The 10,235-nt window shown below is 41.7% G+C and overlaps 1 protein-coding gene across 5 annotated transcripts in view; it reads right to left on the reverse strand.

The window, feature by feature from the left end:
• The window catches only part of pmfbp1 (polyamine modulated factor 1 binding protein 1), a 49,424-nt gene that overhangs the window by 24,627 nt on the left and 14,562 nt on the right, over positions 1-10,235 (reverse strand). For all 5 annotated transcript variants that reach the window (XM_029457278.1, XM_029457277.1, XM_029457280.1 and 2 more), the window contains exons 11-12: positions 4,799-4,883; positions 2,171-2,282 (exon numbers count right to left, since the gene is read on the reverse strand). In XM_029457278.1, coding sequence (XP_029313138.1) covers positions 2,171-2,282; positions 4,799-4,883 — 197 coding nt within the window. The remainder of the gene's footprint in view (positions 1-2,170; positions 2,283-4,798; positions 4,884-10,235) is intronic.

Below are 10,235 nucleotides of genomic sequence, written 5' to 3' on the forward strand. Positions count from 1 at the left end.
GAATAACATACAACAAAAGGTTTGATTGATTGAATGAATTAAAACAGTAATGTAATGATTTTAAGTTTTTCTTTTTAAATAGTATAAGAAAGAAATATCCGCACCAAAGCCCACGACTGACAGTGTGTCCATAAACCCCACCTGGTCGAGGGGGTGCAGTGTCTGCGACGCGATGCTGCCGGCTGTTACACACATAGCATGTGGCATCAGTGCCCTGAGGGAATCATTTCACGATTTGGGAAATAGAGTAAGATGAGAAGATTTATAACACTCACATTTGTCCATTAAATATAAGTTTACAGGCAGCTAGCTTAGTGTTGTATGAAGACCAGAAACGGCGGGAAACATCTAGCCAGGACTATTTCTGGGCCCGGGGCGGTGACTTACGAGACTCTCTGCTGTTTGTGCTGAAAACAAAGTCAAATCAAAGACGCCGATGGAAGCAAATACGGGTCGATGTGAGTTAATACGTTTCAATAAATAAGGCGAGGGCTTTGAGAAGAGTGAGTGAAGCCAAAGTGCAACATGTTAACTTCTGAAAGATTTTTTGTTATTTGATTCCTATCGGTCTTACTTTACTACGAACCAACGTCAGAGCTTAAAAAAATAATCTCACACAGCCCAAAGAAAACCCGGTCAGAGCCAAGCGGACAGTTTTCCTATCGAGCGCTCACTGAACTCTTGGCAAGGGAGTGTATTTCCCAAAATATGAAACTATGTCTTTAAGAAAACTTGCCTTAAAATATCGAAAATGTCACAAGAATCTGAAATGATTCAGAAGTTTTAGTGACATCTCAATGTTACTGACTTTCAGTGAAAATGTATGAATTAATTACTCAAAGCAAGTATTAGTTACTGAAGTTCTTGTACGTGCATGAAGAGGTTTGACTGTAGTGCAGAACGGTGGAACAAGATTATTTTATATAACATATTTTTGCCGTATTGTGACATTAATTACAACCATATGAGCAGTTTAACTCAGTTTAACTGTTACTTCAAATACAAAAGCAGGAAACTTTGACTTCATGCTGAATCATTCACACACTTCTTCATGCTCAACAGGCGTGTGACTTACTCTGACATGTCCTGCGATATGTCTGATCAAATATTATACAACGTAGAAAAGAGGGCCGGTCGCACGGCACAGGCAGAGATGAAAGGATTTTCAACAGCTGAGAAATGAGATGAAGAACTGGCGAGCGCTGGCTTGGCTACTGACTGACCAATCAACTGGCCTAAGTCAGTGTCTTACTGGCCCTGGCCAATCACTGTTGTCAAACCCTGGTTCATGAATGTTAAGAGAGAAAAGGTGAGCCACGCTATGCGGGCTGCATTATTCACACAGTGAGGGGAAAAAAAAGAGTAAAGTGAGGAAGAGCGAGTGAAAGAGAAAGACATGGAGGAGTGAGGAAAGAGAGCGACTGAAAGAAAAAGGAGAAACTTTAAGAAAGAATTTGAACAAAATGCAAAATCAAGATCCGAGAGAGCACCGCTGTGCACGGAAGCTTAAGAAGGAATTCAAAGTTTGTCGAATCTAAATGAACATCAGTTCTCTGTCCTAGCTTTACCCTTTAATTATCCATTCTGCCTTTGTACAGCGGCGGCTCAGCTCTGACAACCGCTCTCCCCTGAGACACCCCCCTCCTCCACTCCCAGCCAGAACATTAGGGAATATCAGGGAATATTACACCCAGGAATTAACGCTCCAAATCACCTTGCCAGGTTTAGGTCCCGCATACACCCCTCCTTCTCTTGGACAAGATAATCCGGGCTCTAGCACCGGATATATGCCACTAATCATCAAAAAGGTAAAGGTGGGGGTGCAGGGAGAGAGGAGAGGAGAGGAAGACTCTGGAGGGCATGGGAGGGGAGGAAACCTTAACATGTGTGTATTAGTATTCGTGTTTATCTAGTACAGTAGACCTGGCTCAAACCCACCTTAAGTGTAAAAAGGGTCAGCTGCAGAAATCAACGCTCACACTGACAGAAGGATTAAAGGATTACATTCAAATGATATTAAGTGGTAACATTGGGGAAGCTTCCTGCGAGCACTGACAGTATCTCGATGACAAACCCTTCGGCTGCACCGTCTTCCAGGCCAATTTAAACAAACAGTCCACATTATTTGCAGAGGCGATGTCACTCAGGTCGGGGGTGTGTGTTTATTTACTTGTTCCTGCGCTTCCCGCTTCTCTCGCTCTGCCGAGAGTTTGTGGTCGACAGCCTGGTGAAGATTCCTCGTGAGCTCTGCCACCTCCGTCTCCATCCTCGCAGCCATTGACCTGCACACACAAACAAAACAACTAAACTAGAGTGAGGTTCATTTATGCAGATCAGTCACTATATTTAAGTAACCACAATATCTTAGATGCATTTTTCTTTTAAATAAGTATTTTGCATTAATTATTACGAAACTAAATCCTGAAAAACATTTAAAGTCTTAAGTTTCCAGAAAATCCAGATCGGTGGGAGTGTTTAAAGCAGGCCCAGAAAGTGTGAGTATGTGTGTGTGAGAGTGTGTGGCAGCCGAGCTAAGGGAATGTGAAGGGGATCAATATGAGGGGGTCTATTCCTGCCACGCAACTGTGCGTCTGTGTGTATGTGAGTCAGTTAGTGTCTGCAAGTGTGTGTGTACATGTGTGCAAGTGAGTTTGTGTGTGCCAGCTGCCCTGGCTACAGCGAGATCAATACGACAAATGATTACCATTTCCACAAACCTCCCTCCACAGCCTCGCTCTGGCCGCTCAGTGAGCCTCAACACCCCCGCCAACCTTCTCCACACACACACACACACACACACACACACACACACACACACACACACACACACACACACACACACACAAACACACACAGACCCAAACAAACCACCCCCCACTCTTGACCCACACCTCCTCTGAATGCAATATAAAAATTTACAAGTTTATTACAAGTACAAAATATTTGGGCCTTTGCGGAAACACAGGCCCAAATATTTGGGACAGTGAACTGAAGTTAATATATTATAGATTTTACTGTTAAAACAAGAATGAGTGTGCAGGGAAAGACCACAAAGTCAGCATTTGACCGTTAGTTTTTATTGGCATTTGTGTTAAATTGACACGTGCTAAAATACCAAAACATGAATTCACTTCGATATCTAAAACTCTCCCTCTAAACATAATTAGTCATTTCTTTCTGTTAATCATTTAGTCTATTGACAATGAGCTTAGTTACGAAATTCTACTGTTTTTAAGGGTGCAACTATCAATTGTTTTATTATCGATTAACCTGCAGATTGTTTTCTTCGCTAATTAATTATTGAATCTCTTTATTTAAAATATTTTTAAAAATTATTTGTTTAAAGGATATGTTTTGCCCGACAGACAGTTAAAAACCCAAAAGTATTCAATTTACTTTCATAGAACATATTCCCACTTTTTCATTTTACATTTTTAGATGACTTAAATAATAACCTAAATTGTTGCCAATTAATTTTCTGTCGATTAGTTAATTAACTAATGATTTCAGCTCAAATTATAATGACTTTTAAAGCTTTTAAAAATCGTCATTAGACAGTGGACACAAGCTCGGCCTCAAATAAAACCCCTCAAAGTTATTCGTCATAAAATGACAAGAGAAAGTAATGTTTACCAGCTGTGGGGGAAACCCAGCAAAAGCATTTTAACAAACAATCTTTTCAAAAATGATTAACAAAAGATTTAATCCAAACAAATAAATTAGAGTTGACCGTCTCAACACGCTGATTAATAAAGTTGCAGCACGGAATTTAAAAGTGATACTAATAGAGTAACTCGGTGGTAGAAAAAGCTGAAGCAGAAGCAGAACGGCAAAAACAAAAAGGAAAGAAAACGCCTGATAGATTGGTCCATGGAGAGAACACATGATAGGATGAACAGAGTGGGAGAGAAAGGAAAGAAAGAGAGGAGGCATCCTGTGGAGAAAGGAGGGGATTTCCCACAGCACAGATGGAAGCCATTAGTATGGTGTTGTTGCTTAAAAACCTTTCATGTCTTTACAGTTATTAGATAATACTGGGTTAACGGTAAACAGCATGATTCTGCAAATGGATATATAATATGCAGACACAGCAATTGTTCCACCATTCACTACTTAAAACTGGTTTAAAAGTAATAAAATGCAATAATTCAGAATGTAACCTATAAAGTCTCCATGCCGAGTTTGAAATTGTCGGGTTGACGATGAAAATGTTCCGAGGCCCGACTTAACCAAGGAACTCCCAAAGACGGCGAGCGTTGCAGTGAGGTCATGTCGAAGTCAAAGCCACAACCACAACTATGTGCGCACAAACACACACACACACAAACACACACTCCACCGGGTGATGCATGCTTGCTGATGTCATCGCCGCAGCTCTGGTGACACTCGGGGGGGGGGGTCAGCCAGGGGTCTCGCCTCTGAACTCTGAACTCCACGACCTAACATCTGCTTACACACTGTGTCCCATCAATACACACATTTGATATCCCTGTTAGATTCACACAGGAACAGAAAGAAGTGGAGCTCTGGGATGTCCAAATCTTCAGAAATAATAATAATAATAATAATAATAGAATGTATGATAGAGCAGAAAAGTTCTTGCTTCGACTCTCTTTTAAACAACGTACGTATTTAGAGCTTAGGGCTCTTCTGTTCAACACATGTTCACTTAAACAGCCTACTGTACGCCGCACGTAAAAAAGCTAAATGTTTTTGATTACTGAGCTTACACAGGGGACGATGGGAAATGGGATAAGAGAGGAAGCTTCCCTCCCTCTCTCCCTCTCTCCCTTCTTACCTTATTTTCCCCTCTGCTAGCTTTCCCTCATTCAGGCTCCCCTCCATCCGCCTCGCCTCCTCTGCACGGGCTGCCAACTCCTCCACTGAGCAGGAGAGAGAGAGGACAGACAGGCAGGAGAGTGTGAGATAAAGAGCAACAGTTCTCACACACACACACACACACACACACACACACACACACACACACACACACACACACACAGACACAGACACGCTGTTGGTTGGGATTCATTAGAGAGTCGGTCTAATTCAAATGACTGAGATATTATCAGATCGCTCTTCAGGTGGAGTTGATGTGATGTAATACGTTTTATATATTTTAAGAAAGAAATATGGAACATGAGTTTAGATATACATAGTACTTGACATGCTCATGCGGCCCAAGGTCAATATGACGATTTACAAAACATGCATACAAAGAGGTAAATATTGATTGTCGTCAAGTTCAGCACGAGTGAGAAAATATGAAGCGTGAGCCACCGTCGACGCAAAACCAACTCCGGCAGAGTCACCGAAGGCCTTTCAGAGGCAGAGACGGTAGAAAGTATTTCACTGCTCGCACTAAGAAGAGGCAGCAGCCCTTTTGTTGGGAGACAAAAGGAGCGCTCCCTGACTTTGTCAATAGATGGCACTCTTTACCTTGAGCAAGCCACTTGAGCTCACACTCCTGACTGCATCCCTTCAATCACATTCCCTTTTCAGCCTCTCCTCCGTCTACATGCAATAAAACCCCATTGTCCTACACTTAGTACTTTAGCACATTGAGCGGATTCATAATAAACTCATAGTTAGGTTCCTTGCTAACGTTTGCTTTTGCAGGTCCTTTTCAGTTTGAATTTAAAATTTAGGATTTGCTACTTTCCTCCCTTTTTTTGTTCTGTGTGCTGTTTTGTGAGTCAATGTTTCTTCATAGCTCTTAAAACCTTTTCACTAAATTCAGTATTCATTGAATATAACAAACTGTCAGCCATCGGTGGCCAAGGCTAGTGAATATTGAGAAGGTGTGTGCGCTGAATATGTAGAAGTGTGTGTGTATTGAATATTTACAGGACGGACCTTGACTTTGTGGGTGTGCCTGTTTATTTGAGTGTGTGAAATAGAAATGGAGAGATGTAATGCTTTCAGGGCACACTGTGATGGTAGTGGTGGGACAGACTGAATACGGGGAAACTAAAACCAATACCAGAAAGGAGGGAACAGAGTAAAAGAAAATCTACATTTAATAAAACTATGATTAATTTATGGTTTTGCAGCATCCAAACTATTTAAACTAAAGCCTTCGGAAAATTGAAGCGGCAACTGGAATTGCTAAATATTTAACGATGCACAGACACTTGTATTTGTTTGTGTATGTGCGTGCGTGCACCCTACCTGGGCTATTTCACTGAATCTCAAGGTGAAAGTTTGTTATGAATCTCAATAATCAATAAAGCAGAGATGTGAAAACTTGAGGTGGGGATCAAATTCGCATTCAAGGCATTAGTTTTGAGGTGACCTCAGTGACACCTCCTGCCAGGGGAGGCCACAGGGAGAGCAATTAGCTGCACAGACTGACCGTTTACACAAACACCCAAACACACACACACACACACACACACACACACACACACACACACACACACACAATTAAGTGAAAAGACTAACAGCTTTCTATATAAAATTGCAGAAGTAGAAAGCCCCGCACACACACACACACACACACACACAGTTTACTTTCGACACATAAGACGTGCGGTATATTTAGCTTAGTTTGATGACCAAATGCTGCCGACAGTTTTCACATTAAACGAGGATCCGCTGAGGATTGTGGATTTCTCAACAATCAATTCTTCTTAATATCTTAAGATAGTCCATAGTCTGAGGCCTGGGGGTCTTTCACAACTGGCTTCATGAGTTAAGTTATGACATTAGTCCACAATCGAAGATCTTGGGTCTCTCACTTTCTTGACCTTTTTATACCGGCTTCACAACTTAAGGTATGACATTGGTTCTTAATCTGACTCTCTCCCGATATCTCCTTCTCAACGCCTTCATACGGAGCTTCAAAGCCCATCATACAGCATCAGCTTGTAATCACAGATCTGTGGTCAGATTATCCCGCTCTCACAGCTAACCTTTAACATGAGAGGGACGAAAACCCGGCTAACCCAGAATCTGTGGTTGGGGCTAGGCTGGGCCCTGCCTGGCCCTCATAAAAGCTTCTTCAGGCTTCATAGGGGCTTCCTTTGGCTTTGTTGGGGGATTCGTAGCGGGCTAAGGTGCTCCCGAGAGACGTCTCAAAGCATCCCAAGACTCTCTCTCTCTCTTTCTGAAGTTTCACGGGCTTGCAACACTGCTTTTGGGTATAAGCCAAAAGGTGCAGGCGCACAGCCGCACACCGCCATGCACACAAATACACCACAAGGAGAGAAAAAGAAAAAAATGCACACAACAGTGAACACTCTCAAAGACAAAGGGTAACACACACACACACACACACACACACACACACACACACACACACACACACGCATGAAGAATCTAAAACTCACACACACACATGCACCCCAACACACTCCCCTCTTGCTCTCTCCTCTCCGCTTTATTTACAATCCTCTGGCAGCGGTACAAGGGCCCGGGGCTATAACACACGGCACCTAATGCTCAAACTGCCAGGTAATCTCATGTCTGACATCCCCCTTTGATAGAAACTGATCAATAGACTCTTGTAAAGGAGTCATTTTCTCTGATGTTTCTACCAACCACTTCTCTCTCTCTCTCTCTCTCTCTCTCTCTCCCTCTCTCTCTCTCTCTCCCTCTCTTTCCCCCCTTCTCTTTTATTAGCCATACATTTATAATTCATATTATAGCGGGGCTGAGTTTGCTCTGAGACAAAGGGGGGCTTCTTTGTGTAATAAAGAACAATGGTGGTAAAATGATAGGGAGAAATGCCAGTGTTTGCTGCTGGTTCCGGTGAACAACAGTTTTGGGGATCGATAGAGTGTGAAATGGGATTATAGCTAGTAATAGAGGTGAATTGGAGGAGAGAGGCCTGTGCACGTGTGCGTCCGGGGATCCAGATTGAAAAGCAGCACACACACACACACGCGCACACATACACACACACACACACACACACACACACACACACACACACACACACACACACACACACACACACACACACACACACACATGCACACGGTAATGATTTCATCATCTTTAGGCAGATGAACATCAGCATCACAGAGGGGTAGTAATATCACATTTCTGTTTCTGTGGAAGTGTGAAAATATGGATATTGTGTTTTTGTTTATGCTGTTATTTCATTTGTTGTCACACAGCATCACATTTATTTCACATTACGGCTGTCCGTACAACACATCTTGTTTAACTCCGTCTGCCTTATTTAAGTATTTTAAACATCCGTCCCTGCTTGAATTACAGTTAGGTGTTAAAAAAAAACATATTTCCGAAACAATTAACAAGCCGTTTAGAATATACTGCATCCAACTTCCTGTGATTCTGATTCATAACAAAAACAATCTTCTATTTGTTGTGGTGTCAAATTACTTCTCAATTTAAATGACTTGGATATACTGTAACATCAACATATTTACTGTACACACACACACACACACACACACACACACACACATGCACACGGTAATGATTTCATCATCTTTAGGCAGATGAACATCAGCATCACAGAGGGGTAGTAATATCACATTTCTGTTTCTGTGGAAGTGTGAAAATATGGATATTGTGTTTTTGTTTATGCTGTTATTTCATTTGTTGTCACACAGCATCACATTTATTTCACATTACGGCTGTCCGTACAACACATCTTGTTTAACTCCGTCTGCCTTATTTAAGTATTTTAAACATCCGTCCCTGCTTGAATTACAGTTAGGTGTTAAAAAAAAACATATTTCCGAAACAATTAACAAGCCGTTTAGAATATACTGCATCCAACTTCCTGTGATTCTGATTCATAACAAAAACAATCTTCTATTTGTTGTGGTGTCAAATTACTTCTCAATTTAAATGACTTGGATATACTGTAACATCAACATATTTACTGTACACACACACACACACACACACACACACACACACACACACACACACACACACACACACACACACACACACACGTGTAGTTTATTAAGTGTTGTGTGATCTCCTCTACTGAACTAAGAATCACACAGAAAATGAACGCTGTCAAAGAGTGACAGTAAATTTGACACATGGAGTCATATGCCAGTTTTAAAGACTTTTTTCCTCTCCTTTTTAATCACCCTCTTCTTTCCCGTCTCTCCTGCCACAGTCTGATTGAATCCAGCTGCCTTCAGCCGCTTCAATCTCACCCATATGACACTCCTCCCATCCTCTGTTTCTCTCCTTCTGTGACATTCCCTCCATCTGGCCACAGAGACCTTTTAATATAATATCCATCACAGCGACGTACACGCCCAGTTAACTGTAGGATTCATGCAACATGTTACCCGCTGCACAGCACCAAACAACTTTACAAGGAAAAATGAGACCGTAAAACAATGTCAATTCCATAATAATTTAAACATCAACAGTAAAAGACTTTACTCTGTCATTTTACAAACTGCCAAAGGAAGAGGGACAAATAACCAGATATGGAGTATACCAGCACATATTGAAATAAATTAAGTGTTAAATGTGAGATTTTGATGGAACTTCACTGTTTTTACTGTAAACCTCTTTTGTGTTTGTCCACACAAACTGCTTTCTAATCTGTTTCACAATCCACTACATCCTAAACCAGATCTCCTGTTATCAAGCAACAAAAAGAATCATTTCCACTCAAGCTGCTGTTTTGTATAATACAAAAAAAGAACCTCGACGAGGGCTTCATGTTAATAAAAAGGTCTTTTGTTCACAACAGTAATTTCTCAAGCTGACTCCTCACCCAGTCTATTCAGGCTACTGCTATATCCAGGTAAACAATACCCCCTTTGTTATAATCATGCATCTTTATTCTTCTTAAGTCATTACAATAGGCTTTACGTTGCTGGATTGTATTTGCTGAAGGTAAAAGCTGAATAATATGTGGTTTTGTGTGGAGTGTGGAGTTGAGGGCATGCGTTTTGATCACAGACAAAGGCCAAGCCACACAGCGTTGTCCTTCTGTCTCTATCTTGTTAATGAGCAGTGTTCACCGAGCAAGCCAGCCACTGTCTGCCACAGAGAAAGACCTCAGATTCATCTCTCTGCAGACAATAGGTGAATGTGTGTGTGTGTGTGCGCGCATGTATTTGTACCTCGGAGAACAAGTGTGTGTATGTGCTAATTAAAGCAGTGGGAGTTGGGAGAAATGGCTGTGTATGTGTGTGTATGCGAGGTGTTTGCCTGGCGTGACCGTAGATGTGTACGTTAATTCTTAATGAGACATTTCTGTGCCCAGTGAGACCCAGCCTTCA

The sequence above is a fragment of the Cottoperca gobio genome, chromosome 20 (assembly GCF_900634415.1).
Source record: "Cottoperca gobio chromosome 20, fCotGob3.1, whole genome shotgun sequence".
NCBI lineage: Eukaryota > Metazoa > Chordata > Actinopteri > Perciformes > Bovichtidae > Cottoperca > Cottoperca gobio.